Source organism: Chenopodium album, chromosome 10 (genome assembly GCF_948465745.1).
Source record: "Chenopodium album chromosome 10, dcCheAlbu1.1, whole genome shotgun sequence".
Taxonomy (NCBI): domain Eukaryota; kingdom Viridiplantae; phylum Streptophyta; class Magnoliopsida; order Caryophyllales; family Amaranthaceae; genus Chenopodium; species Chenopodium album.
Genome location: NC_137843.1, coordinates 51,785,987 through 51,804,377, shown reverse-complemented (window position 1 = coordinate 51,804,377; position 18,391 = coordinate 51,785,987). Strand labels below are relative to the sequence as shown.

The following is an 18,391-nucleotide window of genomic DNA, read 5'->3' as shown; positions in this document are numbered from 1 at the left end:
GTTACGTGATTATATTTTCACTATACAATAAACTGATAAACTAACCCACTGATTTTGACATTTATGAATTATGAGCTCGCCACTACCCCTACTAGGTCAAATAATCAATTAACATTTATATAGACTATATTTTTTTTGATACTATATACTATATGACTTAATCATCCCAATATATTTTTTAACAATAATACATGCAAAATAAATCAATTGGATTTATCTCTTTTGAATACATTATTTAGGCGGAGAGAAGGAAAGGATGTGGTTTTTCTGTTCTTTTATTGTTTCGATCTTCAAAATATTTGTAACCAGGTGTGAAGCCCGTGCAATGCACGGGTTAGTTTATGTAATTTTTTTTTTATTATTTTTTTAATATTATTATTATTATTATTTTAATTATGAATCTAGGAGTTAGCAATATGTTACCTTTTGAAACCATAGGTGATCGTGTTAGATCAATTATTATTAATCAAATACATAAAAATAACGAATAGATGAATTATTAATGTAATCGATATACTATTGCAATTGTTTTCAAAGAAAAAATATAATTATTACAACTTATTAAATATTATTTTTATTAATAACATAATTAGAAATAAAATTGCTAGTTTCAAACTGATTTTATCTTCATCGCCTCTACGTAGAGTATATTTTGCTTCTGTAGTAGTGGTATATGAATCTTGGTCCTCCCGTGAATGATGCCGGCAAAATTATTCTATTCTCCTTTTCCGTCCCAATAGTGTAATATGTTGTGTCTATTATTTTTCTATAGTTGTGGTACATGTATCTTGTGTCTCCGAAGAATGTTGGTGGCAAGATTTTTCTTTTCCCGTCTTCGGTCCTCGCAGTATCTTTGTTTACCGTAAAGCCATGTACGTTTGATATTAAATTATGAAAAGAAACCAACTATTATTTTTTTTTACGTATTGTGTGGTTAATTGTTAATGCATTATGAAATAAATTAATGTCTATTTATAAGGAAATACAATAAATCTTATCTTGTTTACATAAATTTTATCATTTTTTTAATGTTAATCTTATTTAATATTTTGAATAGTTATCTTTTTTTTTTTTTTGTATTCATAATCATCATTATTAAGCAGACTAATCATTAGCACTTGTATTTTTATTTAAAAATCTATTTAATGGTTATGATATACGTTGGTTTGTATTAATTTGTATGGATTTTTTTTTTGAAGGAAACGCTTGTATTGAGTATTTTAATTACTTTAGATAAAAACATGCTATTACATCCGACGAATTATATATATCATAACGTATTTTAGTTTGATATATTTTACTTCAATTATATGAGCTTTTTTTTCCTGTTAATAAAATATGGGTTTTTTCAGACAAAAAACTTAAATAAAAATTATATGGGTTTATTTTACTCAACTATTTCTTTAGTACCACAAGCATATGTTCCAAGTACTTGCCCCACAAATTAAAGTATAGCTAACCCTACTCCATTCCATATTTCCATGTACATCAATTAAGAATAAGAGGCAAACCTTATGACTTTTTTTTGTGACAACTTACGGTTCAATTATATGGGTTTCAAAATAAATACTTGTAAATGAAAAGGCTACCCTTTTATGTCTTCTTCAATCTTCAACTATTTCAATTTTCACTGTAATAAACCCTAACCAAATTAAATCAAACCCAAAATTCAATCTCTCCATTCTTTATTTCCATAACTTTCAATTAGTAATCCGCGTTCAATAATCACCAGAATCCCATCAAAGTATCTTGTTCCATCCATTTCTTTCTCATTATACTCTCTTTACATCAACTGAATCTAAACCCCAAAAATTAGATCGAATCAATTAAGTTGCTATCACTTCACGATTTTTCTATTTTATTTTGGATGTAGATGAGCCTAATGCCTAGTTTGCTGTAACGTTAGCTGGGGCAAGCTCTTCTGGCCAGCCCTGTCCATTGTAGTGGCCGAGATCAAGGAGAAGACGATGTTCGATGTGAAATTGGAGAAGTTTGATACAGGAGGAAGTTTAAGGTGATTAAAGAAGTGAGAATTTTACTTAATTGGTTGAGAAAAAACATGCATTTGTGAAGAAAGGAGTTACTGAATAAGAAGGTGAAGATATTATATATAAATTTCAACTTGAATGAACTTTTTCCAGTTTATTAGTCCGAATAAATCAGTGTTTTTCTTGTTGTCATCATTAATTGAGTTAAAAAATGTTACATGTTACAGTGCATTACTTAGAAATTAAAGTTGCTTATTTGCTTATCATATTAGAAGAAAAAGTGGGTGGAGGTGGTTTCAAGGCTTTAATCGTTGTGTCAATCATGAGGTTTATTGGCTAGATTTGGAACACTTTAATATTTTTATTTTGTTTTTGAAGAAAATAATTTTTTAATTTGTTATTATTTGTTAGTTTTTATTTTCACAAATAGTATTTTAAAAGAAAAGGTAGGGGAGATAATAGAAACTAATCACCATAGTAGTGGTTGCTTGTTATTCGTAATTGTAACTAACTAACGTATTATAAATTATCTCATTCTTACTGCTCATGTATTCATTGAGCATGTTTTAATTGAGTTGTAAATCTGTAAGTGTAATGAATAATATGGATTATTTAAAAATTAAAATCTTTATATGATTAATGAGGTATGCTTTTAAAAAAATATTGTGTTTTGCTTAAAATAAAAAATATTTGTAAAATTTGGGTCTAAATAAAAGATATGACTATTACACAGAGGGTAAGTTTGAGAAAACTTCTTTGTATACGATGTTCTTTGTGCTCCTTTTGTACTTTTGCAAGGAATCATCAATAAAAAACTTTAGGCCTTCTGGTGAAGTTGTTCTTGAAGCTGCCACATAGAGTTGTCCGTGACTGAAAACAGGATTCGGTAGGTATACTCCCACATATGAAAGTGACTGTCCTTGACTCTTATTTATTGTCATTGCATAGCAAGGCTTTAAAGGGTATTGTCTTCTTTTCAATATAAATGGCAGTTTGTGGTCTGTTGATGTCATTACAATTCTGGGTATTAAAAATTTGTTTCCCTGTTTAGACCCTGTTATGATCTTTCCTTTAATCACAAACTTCCCAAGATACGTAATAATAAGGCGAGTTCCATTGCATAGCCCTTGTGGTGGGTTTATGTTTCTGAGGAGCATGACCGGCATTCCTTCTTTCAACTTTAGCTCATGGTGGGGTAAGCCCGGTAACTTTAGACTGTTCAAATACTCTGTAGGGTATGCATCAAATTGCTGGTCACATTCTGTTGAGTATAAGCATATTTCATCACAACTTTTGTAGGTCTTTTCTTCTATGGGTAAGAGACCCATCATGTAGTCTTTTATGCTATCCGTAGTATCATTTAGGGGTGTGAGTATAGCCCTCTCCCTCAAGTAGTTGGCATCACTTCTTCTTTGTTCAAAATCTTGGTAAATCGTCTCCATGACCATTTTCAGATCAAAGATATCCACATTTGCTATATGCTCACTTGGTATTTCAATCCATGTTCCTTCGGCTTCATGATCTTCATTTTGTGTTTGAAGCCTTCCATCTCCCATAGCTAGCAGCCATTCATTGAACCTCTTATTTTTAAAGTAGTTCTCTGTCTCGGTGTCCCCTTCTCGTACCCTCATGCTTTGTTTCAGTATAAACACATTGCAATCTTTCCATATGTGGGATCTATTAATTGAAGCCTGGACAATTTCTTGTCTGCCTCCCTTTGGCACGATGGGGAGTACTTGCCGGAAGTCTCCTCCCAGTAATACCATCTTGGCACCAAATAACTTAGATGCTGCGTTTGGGTTCTTGTACCCTACAATGTCCCTCAAGTGCGATCAAGTGCTTCAAGTGCAAACCTGTGGTCCATTGGTGCTTCGTCCCATATAATCAACGATGTTTGTTGTAGTAGTGCTATTTGTGTTTTGCGACTGATATTACATGCTGAATTCTCTATTAGGTCAATCGGTATCTCAAACCTGCTGTGTGTTGTTCTTCCTCCAGGTAATAGCAGGGCCGTAATACCTAATTTGTAGTTTGAAGATAAGTGACTGGTAAATATATTTTTTTCTTCTGTTTTTTGTTATCTTACCTAGATTACATATCGTGAAGATGTGACTAATTTTACTGTTTGATTTTTAATTTAATATCACGTAGCATTTGAATTTAGTAATAGCATTTTTAAAGATTAGTGCCTTACCTGATGACGCCACATTTAGAACAATTTTCTTTTCAGCACGAAGCCTTGCTGATATGGTGCAATATAGGAAAGTCTTTCCAATCCCTCCGTGGCCATATACAAAAAATATCTCCCTTGTTTTGTTCTGTACAGCCTGCACAACTCTGTCATAAACAACCAATTGCTCTTTGTTCAGTTTTGTTACTCTGCTTAACCACTCTTCTTGTTGTTGCTTGGTGTCATATAGTCTTTCTTCTGCTATAAGCTTGTTTTCCATGCATTCTGCTTCAGTGAATTCGGGTTTTGGCAAATCTTTGAATCGGCTAATGACTTTCCGAATTTCACAAGGATTCTATCTATCTCCAATAGGGTGAATGTCTTTATTTGATCTTCTGTAAGTATTAGTTCTGGATGTTTGAATAATCGCCTTTTCTTTTGTAGTATGTCATCTGAGAGGGCCTTAAAGATACTTTTCCATAGGCTAAATATGTCATTCACTTCGCAGAATAAAAGTAGTGTGACAAATAGTTCTCGTAGTTGCGATGGCATCGCCCACTGGTTGGCCTCTTGTATAGCGTCGTGTCATTCTTTGTCATTGTTAAGTAGTCCCAAAACATAGCACGCTTCTTTGTAGGTAGGATGCAAGTAGCCATCGATTGTCCTTATTTCCTAAAAAGATTTAGGACCCTTGACAATGTTGAGTAGTAGATGAAGGTAGTATCTCTCTCCTGCTGTTGGGTGTACATATGTTATTCTTCCGATGCTTTTTCCATGATGTCGTTTCTCCCATGATTTTTTCTTTTTTGTATTTCCAAGCTCATCAACCACATCAACGGTAGTCCATACATAGTTTGTAGGGAAATCTGCATATGTTAAGGACCTTGCATCCTTATCAATTGCATTGGTATGCATCCATTCCGTGAGCATAGTCTCATTGGCTTCTTCATTGTTAATGAGCATGCTTAAATTCTCATTGTCTTGAATAACAACCGCCTGTTCTCCTTCCAAGTGTACAGGTAGACTTATGACTGACGGACTTCTTTCGTGGATATCAAATTCAAAAATTCTCCATGCGGCCTCACATACTGAGATATACCTACAATCAAGGTATGATTTTATCTCATCTGTTTGGTCGCCACTAATTATCATGGTTGTTCCGTCTGGTCCTTTGCATATATATTTAAACAGGTACTTGATAGCACGTGTGGTATTGCACCATTCCACATTAATATGAGCATCAAACATTAGTAGTAGGCCTTCATTGTATGGAACTATTGATATGTTATCCATTAGATGATCACCCTTTTTAATGAACCTGCGAGTTTTATATTGGGATTAGAGTATGAAGAAATTTATGGCATTAGTTAAGTATTAGTTGTTAAAAATTTTACTACCTTTCGTCGTCCCTTCTTCTGTATACGGGTTGACCATTATTATCAAAAACAGTTTCTTGATTGAATTGATTTGGATAGTTTTTGATGCACTTCTTATCCACCATGCATGGGCAATTTGGATTGGAATTTCCGCATGGACCATGGACCATGTAACGCATAACGGCCTCATATAATTCTGGTTTCGATTCTTTGTCTGGGATCTCTGCTTGTATGATTGTGTCTATGAATTGTGGAGTGCGTTGTAACTCTTCTTCCTTTATCCATAAAAGTATATGAGCATGAGGTAGCCCCCTCTTTTGAAATTCCACAGTGCATACATCTGTATTTCAGCCATACATTACTAAAATTTAGTTGTAGTACTTTTGGCTATTTGTTTTTTTTTTTATCACTTTTAATTAACTTGCTCATTATTAGTTCATCATAAATTATTATAGTTTGCTTATAACTAAAAAGTAAACCTTGGAAAACTATAAACGTAGATTAAGGAAACAAAATGAATTATATGTGTTTGAAGTGTGTGTTTATCCTGCTACTGGTACGCATTCAAAAATTTGCAAATTCTTTTTTAAATTACTTTACCTGCCACATCAGTCCCAAAGTAATGGTCTTCTTTTAGACACTTCATGAGCTGTTTTAGTTTGAGCTTGAATACTCTTGCCATGATATCCAGTTGATCTTCTGGCTTTTGTCCTCCAATATGACTCAACATTGCTTGTACTTCTGGCCACTTTGTGTTTGCTGTAAATGTGATGAATAGATGTGGGCTTCCATACTGTCTATAGATTGCCATAGCGTCTTGGTAGTTTTGGTACATGTATCTTGGTCCTCCCGTGAATGATGCTGGTAGGACAATTCTTTTTCCCACTGCTGCCCCATTCATGTCTCCTTGTACCACAGCATCTCGTATGTTGTTGTAAATTTCACACCTAAATTGTTGTTGGTTGTTTCGGATAAATGACAACCTTTCTTCTTCAATCGCGCAATAGCAGTCTCCAATAAATTGTAAAAGTAACCAACCTGCATAGCAAGATATAAGGAATAATGTTTCGAAAATATGAATTTATTGTCATATAAGTAAACAAATTCTCGTATCTTTTTTGGAGGTTTATATATGTGTTATATTAGTAAAAACGTGCATATTAATTTGAATAAGATAAGTAGTTTACCTGCTCGTAGTAGAGTTTGAGCTTCTATTTTTCTTGTTTTCAACCTGTATACGTAAAACTCTCTCATGGTCACACATTCCCTTTTGCCTTTTCCTGATCCTTTTTTCTTAGCATATACTATCCCAAGATGGTAACTATCTTCTCCATATGGGAATAGTAGAGGATATTGTAAAGCCATGAAGCTTAGGTGTAATTCACTTATTCTTTGTAATCCTTCTGATTTGTGCTCAATTATTATATCCCTTCCATATGTGTTATGTCCAATATCTCCTACTATAAGTGCAGCTATCTCAGATGACGTTGGCATGTTGTATGTTTTTGTTGTCCCTTGTACCAAGTAGCCTTATGGTCCACTTTTCTCCCACATTTTGTCTTATTCTTTGTTGTACCATTCTAAAGGTTTGTGCTAAGGGATTTACTTTGTCAAGCATTGCTTTCAATTTGGATAGTAATTCAAAATTCAATGTTGGGCTGTTTTTAATTCTTTTGAACAACTTCTACTCTTAAATTGATATGTATATATATATATATATATATATATATATATATATATATATATATATATATATATATATATATATATATAGTTGTGCAAATGATGGTTGTTTATCATCTACCGGCAGAAGAGACCCTATGCGATGATGATTCTGTCCACTTACTCTAAAAACATATGGGCCTGCTGTTGTGTTTATTGAATTATCAATCTTAGCGCCCATTGACGTAAATGCAAAACATGAATTGTATATACGAATAAGTTGTCTGAATACTGATGTGCATTTGTCTCCCATGTAATTTAACAATTCTGCTAGCAACTTGGGTGGTTCTTTGAATTTGGGTAATTTTACTTTCCCCTCTTGACAACATAGGTTGAAGATTGTCCTGTTTTTTGTGCTTCTCTTCTTAACTCTCTCTTCGTACCACATTAATGCACCACACTCTGGACATTTGTATTCAGGTAGGCCTAAGCTTATATACTTGTAGCTTTCATTATTTGTTCCTGTACATTAAATTAATTCATGCTTAGATATGGATAGTGATTTAAAGAAAGTGCAAGGTAAGTTGGCAAGTTTTATGATACCTGCTGATGTTATTTCGAATTGAATTTGTCCATTCTCTTCGTTATTTATTAATCGCCTTCTTTTGTCTTTATGCAAATCTGCACATACAATTCAAAGATGAGCAAAGTGTTAGCAATTGATAAAATATTGTAAATTTATATATTACAAGTTTTGGGTGTTCTAATGTTGCCTTTCCATTTGTGGTTTTGGTTTTTTTTTTTTTTTTTTTTTTTTTTTTTTTTTTTTTTTTTTTTTTTTAACTTTTACTATTGAATTTTAATACTCTATGCAGATCCATAGTTGATGTTGCTGTAGCATGTGTTTTGTAGTTGTAAATTTCATTATATCCTAATAATCTTGGGTTTTGTGTACAACGCTATTTATAAAAAGCTATTAACTAAAATTGGATTGGGAACATGATAAGTTGTTCGACTTAGACGTGAGCATTTTTTTGCTATAATTTACATAGAGCGTAGAGCATATATTGTTTCATAGAGAGTGTATAATTCTTGTTTACATACGGTTTCATGTAGCAACTTTTTCTCAATGGTAATCAAATTACATCACTTTCAAGTCACAATAGATTGATATGTTGATTAATTAAATTAGAAAGGGCAAGTTATGTTTTATATTAATTACCTGGTGCTATATGCAGTTGTCTTCGTGCTTTTTTCTCATTGAGTATTAATGGTCTCCTTTTTCTTCTTTCTCTTTGCAAAGCTTTTTTAATGAAATCTTGGTTCATGCTATCTCTTAGAATAAATTTACTGTACGATGATTGTGTTCTTTCTTGAGTTGCATATATATTATTTTATAAAAATTATGGTTTAAATAGGTATGATAATTTTATTAAAGTTAGGTTATTAGAATATAGAGTTATGAGTAATATCATTACAATAAAAGTAAATTTTATCTTTTTAATTTTAGAATTTTTTGTTTTTAAAATTTCATCACACATGAAAAGATTATCTTGTTCCTTATAACTTTATATGGGTCCACTTTTTTCACCTATTACTTTTTTGTCATTTGTATTAACTTCTTTTTCCCACTTCCTCTTTTTTTTTCACCCCCACCTTCAATAGCATCATACACACGTTTTTGGTTATTAGATAATTTTAATATCTATAGATAATTTTTTTGCTCTTAAAAAAAAGATGACTTTTAGTCTTATAAATAATTCAAATAGGTATGATAATTATTTTAAAACAATTATAATTCAAATAAGTATGATAATTATTTTATTAAAGTTGGGTTAGGATTAGATTATAGAGTTTCGGCCTTGAAACTTAGAGTAATATCTTTACAAAAGTTAATTTTTTAATTTTTTTCCTGAAGATTGTCTTTTTAATTTTAGATATATACTTGTTTTTTTTTTCATCGTACTTGGAGTGAACATCAATCATAATTTTACACCTAATTTTGTGAAAGCCTATTCTTATGTGCATATATGTGATATCATTTTAATTTAGTGGGGTCTTCAGCCATAACCATGCATGTATAAGTGATAGAAAAACACGAAAATATTAACACGATATATGATAGTAATAATAAAACGTATGAGATCTCTTTAAAAAGTTAAAATCTAAAATATTGGAGTACATAATAATTTAAAATCATAAGAAGTATTTGCTAAATAGTCTAATGACTAAATAATGAAAATCTAAAATCATCAATGATTATTTAATATAGTATATAAAAACTACATAATGGATGATAATTTCGAAGCTTGAATATCCCTCCGCACTATGAAACTTGTTATCTTGATCATGAAATTAAGCCTACAATATAAATAGATTTGTAAACAGCTAATTAGTATATTATTTTAAAAATAAAATAGCTAATTTTTGAGAAAAATTAGATAGATACCTTTGATTTTTTAAATGTGTTGTTGATTGAATCTTCATCATCTTTATTATCAGATTCATCATGAGGCCGTTTTCCATTATCCTTAGTTGTATCTTCTTCTTTATTAGTTGTAACTTCTTTGTCGTCCTTCATATCAAATATAGTTAGTATAACAATTACTTTTTTGGATAAGTTTAATAAAAATTTTAAAATTTTTAAGAGTTAAAACATACCTCAAGGATAATTGTTTCAAAAGTTTTCATCACAGTGAAGGATTGTCGTGATGTTTTACAATTATAAGCAGTGATTTTAACTTTGAAAATCAATTCTTTCCCAATGATATTTTTAATTATCATTGGTATTTCTGATTTTGCGTCATTATCGCTAGCATCGTCTTTGTTATTAGCCTGCAAAAGATTAATTTACAATAAATATATTATTATATAATCAATATTTTGAATGATCATTATAATATATAATTGTTTTTTATTTAATTTATTGTAAGTAATTTAAAAAAAGGACAACCTTTTCATAAATATGAGCTTCAAAAATAGTACTTGCTTCTTGACCAATTAACTTCTTAGCTTCTTCATCAAAAATAACAAATATGGTCGAACCACTATGATCTTCAACACCAAGCTCCAAACGATACCTAAAGGTCATTATAAAAAAATAAAATCAATAGCTAATTAAATATGATTAACATTTAAACCATAAACTATTCGTAGATCTCTAACCTTGGTATTGGTCTTTCAACTGATTTTTTGCAATTGATGCATAAAAAATCAGTCAATCTTGAAGTGACACGTCTTATACAAACCGGATATGAGATATTATACCAACCATTCTCACCCGTGATATCAGTCACTTTAGCCTTACAGTAGAAGATTAAATCCTATATTTACGAAATTGTTAGAAATTTTTTTATATGATGTAAATCTAATTATTAAATAATGCTTCAAAATTATAAAAATAGCATTTTTAATATAATACTTTTTCAACACTTTTTTGGATGTGATTCATAAGAGTTGAGATATCAATCTTCTTGGAGATAATTTCTTCCGAGTCCGCAGAAATACGTTGTATCTCAAGTTTTCCAATAGTACTATTTTCCGATTTTTCACTACAATAAAAAATACAAATAGTTAGTAAAAAAATTTATAAATTATAAGAGTCGATGGACTTTGAAACTCGCATAATGGACCCACCAAAAGCAACAAACAATAGTGTTAGTAGAGTTTATTATATGTAGCAATTCAATAACATCAATTTGTTGTTAAAAGCATACGCTATGTACCAAAAAAGAATTTTGAAAGATAGAAATCATACTTCCAAATATCTTTTAAGAACTGAACTTCTGGAACTTCTACATTTGTATAGATTTTGGTTGATGACGAAGAGGTTAGATATAAAGTGCCTATATATTAAGTAATAATAATAGATAAATAGATAGAAAAATAATTTAAAAAAAAGTAAAATAATAAACAACAATAAACTTAAATTACCATTAAACTCTTTCACCATCGTTGACGTTACTATAATAGGAAAAGGTTTAGTGAAATCATTGAGTTGGTTTTTCTGTTTCGTATACTCAGCAAAAACTTTATTCCAAAGCTTAATTTGAACTATTTTCCCCCTAAAAACAAAAAAATAAATATTAGATACATATGAAATAAATATATATAAGAAGCATTATTTAAAAGTAATAAAAAAACATGCATACCATTTATCTTCTATTTCGATAGAATCACCAATTTCGTTCACAACCATACCTACTACGTCTAATATAAAAGTAGAAAAATAGAACATTGAAATATTAGCAAAAATAAAATTGATATAAAACAATCTATACATTTAGATAAAATAAACCAATATATTTACCGGGAAGTGAATAATTGTTGTGAAATTGATCTAAAGAATGTAATTGTATAAAATCAAATCTATGCATTGGAATTTTTTCATCATCCCCAATCGCTCGAACAACAGTATTATGAAAAAATTGAATCATTATTTTGTTGTCACTGACAATGCGATATTGATTTTTTATTTGGAACGACTGAAAAGTATCTAATGGTGTAAACTTTTCCTTCAATCAATTTCGAATGAAAGGATTGAACAAAATTGGATTTGATTGAGGCGTGAATGTAATCACCCTATAATTAAAAATAAGTAATTAAGTTAATTAATTACAATAAAAACCAAAGAGATTTCAATTAAAAAATTAATAGAGGTAAATATTTTATAAGAAATTCCTCCTCGTCCAATAGGACCATATACAAACTTATTAAGCTATCTTGTTTGCGAAAATTCAGTACGTCAAACAGGCGAGAAACACGTACTTTGACCTTCCAATCATTTTTGCTTGAATTTAATTCACTGATTAAATTTGATCTGCATGTAAAAACAAAACATAACATAAATCCCAAAATAAACACAATGTACATAATAATTACAAATATTAATTTTAAAAATAAGCTGAGAATTACCCAGCCATTCATGATCTAAAACTGATACAAAATTACTAACACAATATTTATTTGATTTGGTTTTGTATTGATACGAAAGTTTGTTGGTGTCGTATGATGCGCCAATATATAATGGTAGGTATCACAAAGTTTAATTTAATTATAATTAACGAAATTTTTTTAATTCTTATCGTAAACACCATCAAAATTTATCTTATAATGGTAGGTATGTTTTGTCATATGATTATAAGTATTTTCAATTTATTTTATTGGGTTATTATTAAAATAAATTTTATCTTACTATTATTGTTACGATTATCTTACGCTAAACCAATAAAAGCCAATCCAAACAAAATAGTCCAAAGAGTATGTCATATTACTCATATAGTTTATGTCGCAAATATATAGTAGACATGGAAAATTATAATCGATTTAAAAAACTAAATTGATTGTGATAAGTATTTAACTACATGATATCGTTTTTACCATTAAATAATATAATTCGTAGTTAATTTTTTGAAAGATAATTTATAGTTTTTTTAACTAATTAAATCCTAATAAATCACTATTCGTTGTGTTTACCTACATGGAAAAATTCTTAAATCTCATTCATCACTTTTATTTAGGTGGCAAGTGAATTTTTTAATTCTAAAATAAAATAGAAATCTAATTTTTAATTGGTCTAAAAAATACCTTTGCTTACGTGGCACTCTGAATGCTCTCCAAAAATGTCTACTTTATTTATATATACTAGATGAAAGCCCGTGCGATACACGGTTTTTCATATATTAATCTCAAGAAAAGATATTTTCGTATTTGATTTTTTTTTTTCTATTTAATAATTTCAGACCAAAAAAAAACATAATAATTTAATTAAAGTGTTATTGCCTATTACAAAAGTATTTTTTTTAATGTAATTTATAATGAGACTTTATTTATTGTTGTTATGTATTTTATTTGTGGTTGTTAGTTATATGACAATTGAATTTTAAAAATATAAATAAATTGTAAATATGATATCTTTTAAAAAAATTGTAAATATGAAAATTTATTGGTTACATAAGGATAAAATCTTTAATGTGAAATTTTTTTTTTATTTTTTACATATTTAAATCCTAAATCATTATTTGTTGATTTTTTAAAAATAGAATTATTAAAAAATAATAAAAACATGTATACTATTTATCTTCTATTTCTTTATCTAATAAAACTGGATAAATAAAGCATGTTAGCAAAAATAAAATTTATATAAAATTAATCTTTATAGTCTTACAAAATAAATCAATAAAATTTTTGTAAAATTGATCTAAAAATTGTAATTGCACAAAATCAAATCTATGCATTGGAATTTTTTAATCGTCCCCAGTCGCCGCTTCTTATTTGTAACGATTGAAAAGTAACTAATGAGTAAAATTTTCTTTCAATTAATTTTGGACGAAACTATACAAAGTTGGATTTAATTGAGGCATGAACATTAATTTGTTCAATTAAGTTAATTTGATGACTTGATTAAGCTACCTAAATCACAAAAGAATTGTTTTAATTATAAAATTAATTAATAAAAACTAAAAAGGTTTATAAAAAAATTTAATAAATGTAAACGATTTATATAGATATAATACCTTATCATACTTTGTTTTTCCAATCATTTTTGCTCGAATTTAATTCGTTGATTAATTAAATTAGATCTGCATATTAAAGCAAAATTCAGTAAACAAAACATAAACACATAATCATTAAGCATTCCAAATAAACAAAATTATGACACAAAATTCGCTTGATTTGGTTTTGTATTGATATGAAATTTTATTCATGTGGTAGAATGTGTCAATTTATAGTGGTAGGCATCAAAAATTTTAATTTAATTATTATTAAGGAATAATTTTTATTTCTTATCATAAACATTATCAAGATTATCTTAGATATATAAATCCTATATCTAAAGATAATTGTTTTCTTAAAAGATAATTTTCAATTTTTTAAATAAGTTAAATCCTTATAAATCACTATTTGTTATTTTTAACTATGTGGCAAAATTCTTAAATCTCATTCGTCACTTTTGTTTAGGTGGCAAGTGAATTTATAAATTCTAAAATAAAATAGAAATCTAATTTTTAATTGGTCAAAAATATACCTTTGCTTATGTGGCGCGTCGAATGCTCCCGAAAAATGCCTACTTTATTTATATATATTAGATTAGATTTGTTTTCCAATGCTACTTTTCTATGAAACATTTCCATCTTTTCTATGAAACATTTCCATATTTTATTAATCATAGAGACTCTGATGCCATGTCAGGAATTAATTTTCCGTAGTTGTATTAGACTATGAACAAGTATATATATATACAACCTGACAAGAGATTAGGGCTCAATACATTCGCCCAATAGCTATATACTAAATAACGCTTAACAGTTTTTTTTTAATTAGTTTTTATTTGTTAGTTTGACAAGATATAAGATGTGATTGAAAATATTTCATGTTCATTGAATATGTCAAAATTGTTAGTTCGTGGTAGTTCTAACTTAACATCATAGCTCATGATTTTGAATAGTTCCAAAGAAAAGTAAATTAAAACAAAGCACAATATCATGGAAAAAAAAGGAAATAAATTTGAGGCTTGGGAACTTGGGAGTGAGAATGAGCGGAGATGACTATAAATATACGTATATATTTGTGTGTGAATTTAATTGTTTGACAATAGATTTTGAAGTCTGATTACTTGATTAGTTAGTTCAAAGATATATACAAAATATTACTTATTCTGATTTAATTAACGATCCCGCTAACGGGCGCCCCGGGGCGTTAGTTAAGGTATAAATATTTATATATAATTTATCAATTTATTAATTATTACTCATTTAATGTGATTATATGTCCATAAAACAATGTAGCAGAATCAATTTTCAATAGATTAACATTTAATGCTACTTTTCATTTAAGATATTCAATTCTCCATGATCTTATATATTTCCCATGAGTAAGACAACTATACAAGAGTAGTATTATAGTTAAGAGTTTACATTTTTTTTTTTTTTTTGGTGAAGAAACGCTTCATATCTACTGTAAAATGTAGTTATTTTTTCTATTATATTGATTCTTACTCCAAAAAAAAAAATGATTAGAAGTAATAATAGAAATTAGAATACCTTAAAAGTGCATAAAAAGAAAATCAACAACAAAACCTTAATATAGTTCTCATCTAATATTTGACTAAAAAAACAGGATTCAAATCTTCACTACACGCAACAACTTTGTTCTTTTTTCTTGGTGCATCATCTGTAATATTTGCATTCTCTTTATCCATCCAACAATTGTTTGCATAATGTCCTGGTTTCCTACACTTAGAACAGTGTCTTGTTTGTTTTGCCAACTCTTTTCCACCCACTTGTCGTTTATTTTTTGGTCGTCCTTTGGGCTTCGACTTTGGAGGACATGAAATATCATCATCAATTACTAACTCATTTGATTGTATAATTTGCTCATCTGGAACATGATCAATTGAAGTGGTACTTCCATCAAGGCGCCAACGGTTAGGAAAGTAAGTAGATGGAACTTCATGACAGTCCTTTTGAAGAAATACTCGCAGTATGTGCCTAAAAATTATCCCTAAGAACTCATACTGCTTGCAAGAGCACATTGCAATGTTCCCATCCCAAAACACTTTATGACATCGACTTTTTTCATTTGCATAATATCTAACCGAGAAATCATACCCACTACTACAAATGATAGAATATTGGCTTGACCTGCCACATTCCTCCTTAAACTTCTCATAAGCAAATGGAGTGAGCACTTCAGAAGCTTGTTTTTCCAAAGGTGACTTGATTTTTAAAACATTTATCTTGCTAAATGCCAACATATTATCATGTGATTGTCGTTGGATAATCTCACGAACCGCAACATCAACCTTAAATTTAAAAAAGTTAATTATTTATACTACATCAAATAATATACTTAAAGAACATATTTTTTTTTTCCAAAAAAAAAAAAAAAAAAAGTTTACTAACCTGTTTAGCAAGATCTTTTAAAGTTGAAGTAGACGAAACAAATCTCTTGAAGAAACCATTAATATACTCAGATCTTCCTGTAGTTCTCATTCCTCCAAAATAATAGCTTCGAAGGTATGCTGGAGCCCAAAATTCTTTGATTTGGTATAAACCCTTAACATGTTTATTGTCAAGCAATTTGTATTTGTTAACAACAATGGGCCATTGATTCTCAAAATCTTCAACGGACTCTAGCTTATAAAGCGTATAAAAATCCTTACACCAGTCTTGATACTTATCACGCAAAATAAATGTGAACCAACTACTAAATTTTGAAGTGATATGCCATATACAAAAACAATGTTTAGTGTGTGGCAATTCTTGAGCAATTGCTTGGGTCATCCATGGATCTTGGTCTGTTATGATGGTTTTTGGTGGTTTCTTCATTGTAGCCACAAAAGTCTATAAGGAATAAAATCAGTTATTAAAATTAATCCTATATAAATTGTCATGAGTATATATGATAAGAACATATTTTAAATGATGATATCTACTACTCCACTAAACTGACGCCAATGCTATTAGAATATCACATTATCACAAAAATATCACATTATCACAATAATATCTCATAAATGGTCTAGTAATAAATGATAAAATTTTATCTTAATAAATATGATAATTGCTAACATGTAATGCAAGCTGTATACCTATATGATAATTGCTAACATGTAATACAATATGATAATTTTATCGAAGGTATGCTACGTTTGTTGTTATATTGTTAATGACTAGCCAAATGTAAATATTGTTTGCCAATATTCGATTGATAAGGTAGCACATCAGCACATGTCTATCAACAAACTAAAAATAAGATAGCACATGATTAAATAATATTTACCTTCATTAACCATTTAAAAGTATCTGTAGTCTCATTCCGTAGCAGTGCACATCCAAATAATATTGTCTTCCCATGATTATTAACACCGACAAATATTCCCAACGGCATGTCATATACATTTACTTTATAAGTAGTGTCGAAGACCACAACATCCCCATATTTATCATACCACTCATTTGATTGAGCCGGACACCAAAATAAGTGCTCCAATTTCCTCTCATGATCAACCTTAACAACATATTGGAAGTTGGAATTTTCTTCTTTACAAGATTTGAAATATTGCAGTAGATTGGCTACATCATCTCCACAAATTGATCTTCTCACTTTAGTAAAAAGATTACGGATATCTTTTGCAAGAAAAGGTAACTCTCCGTGTTCTAGATTTTTTTTCAAGCTCGAGAACACGAATAATTTGTCTCACTGTAAGACCGGCCTCCTTTAAGATAAGAATATGCTTCTCATCTTCTTGACTTATCATTCTATTTGCCGGAAGGAACCGCACTTGTGATTGAGATAAAAGAGGATGATTATGCTCTTTTGTAAATGTAGTTACATGCCATTTTTCATCAAATATTTCATTGCATCTCCTCAATTTAATACGCAAATGAGCATTGCAATTACATCTAGTGGATACTCTCTTTCTTTGCTCTTTGTTTGGGTCAATTTCCTTTAGTGGTTGACTTTGACTACGATGACAATAGAAATCACGCCGGATGATTTACCATCTTGTTTTTTCGTTCGATCTTTTCCAATGCTAAAACCATGGAGGCGTGCATAATTTTGGTAGAATACCCATGCTTCTTCTTCACTAAGAAAAGTTTGACCCACAAATGGCTCAAGCCATAAGTTCGATTGATCATGATTTTCTTCTTCATATGATGGAGGTTCATTCAAATCAAACATTTTTTATTTTCTGTTTTTGTTTTTGACGATTTGTATTTGATGGAGGTTCATATGATACCCATGAAATATCAATTTTTCATGTTTCTGTTTTTGACGATTGGAAGAACAATGATATACATGTAAAATAATTGTTTTTTTTATCTTCCATGAATTAAGGAGAGTTATGGCAGTAATTAATTTTGGTTTGTATTCACATTTCACATAGTACTCTTGTGTTTTTTTTTTGGGACAATAAGAAATATTTAATACAATAGTAATAAATGTGAGAAAGCTAATGCATCAAATATTGCTCTTATCTAGCGCCCCCGGGGCGCCAATTAGCTTTTGCGTAATACTTGTATTAGTGCTTGATAAAAATAGTGGCTAGAGAATATTTTTTAACTTAGGAGGCTACGTTTTGGCTTTTGCATAGAGTTTATGGCAGCATAGGAGTTGATAGTGTCATGTTCAAATAGTGAATTGGTATGCCTTTAGGAATAATAAATTACATACAATTTTGTTTATTAAGG

The 18,391-nt window shown here is 29.6% G+C and overlaps 3 protein-coding genes and 1 pseudogene across 3 annotated transcripts; all 4 read right to left on the bottom strand.

Annotated features, from left to right (window-relative positions):
* Nucleotides 1–2,713: 2,713 nt before the first annotated feature.
* On the bottom strand, nucleotides 2,714–4,438 carry LOC145565372 (uncharacterized). The gene is made up of 2 exons (XM_081625403.1): nucleotides 4,183–4,438; nucleotides 2,714–3,798 (listed from the first exon to the last, which is right to left on the bottom strand). Exons 1-2 carry the CDS (start codon nucleotides 4,436–4,438, stop codon nucleotides 2,714–2,716), a joined length of 1,341 nt encoding a protein of 446 aa, XP_081481529.1.
* A 392-nt stretch (nucleotides 4,439–4,830) lies between these two features.
* On the bottom strand, nucleotides 4,831–7,028 carry LOC145565371 (uncharacterized). The gene is made up of 4 exons (XM_081625402.1): nucleotides 6,722–7,028; nucleotides 6,135–6,572; nucleotides 5,556–5,874; nucleotides 4,831–5,476 (listed from the first exon to the last, which is right to left on the bottom strand). The coding sequence occupies exons 1-4, from the start codon at nucleotides 7,026–7,028 to the stop codon at nucleotides 4,831–4,833; spliced, it is 1,710 nt and encodes a 569-aa protein (XP_081481528.1).
* An 819-nt stretch (nucleotides 7,029–7,847) lies between these two features.
* Nucleotides 7,848–12,118, bottom strand: LOC145565370 (replication protein A 70 kDa DNA-binding subunit D-like). The gene is made up of 11 exons (XM_081625401.1): nucleotides 12,111–12,118; nucleotides 11,906–12,015; nucleotides 11,348–11,405; nucleotides 11,130–11,260; nucleotides 10,954–11,041; nucleotides 10,618–10,747; nucleotides 10,362–10,519; nucleotides 10,150–10,276; nucleotides 9,858–10,031; nucleotides 9,646–9,771; nucleotides 7,848–7,877 (listed from the first exon to the last, which is right to left on the bottom strand). The coding sequence occupies exons 1-11, from the start codon at nucleotides 12,116–12,118 to the stop codon at nucleotides 7,848–7,850; spliced, it is 1,140 nt and encodes a 379-aa protein (XP_081481527.1).
* A 3,173-nt stretch (nucleotides 12,119–15,291) lies between these two features.
* On the bottom strand, nucleotides 15,292–17,882 carry LOC145565368 (protein FAR1-RELATED SEQUENCE 11 pseudogene; annotated as a pseudogene).
* Nucleotides 17,883–18,391: the final 509 nt, after the last annotated feature.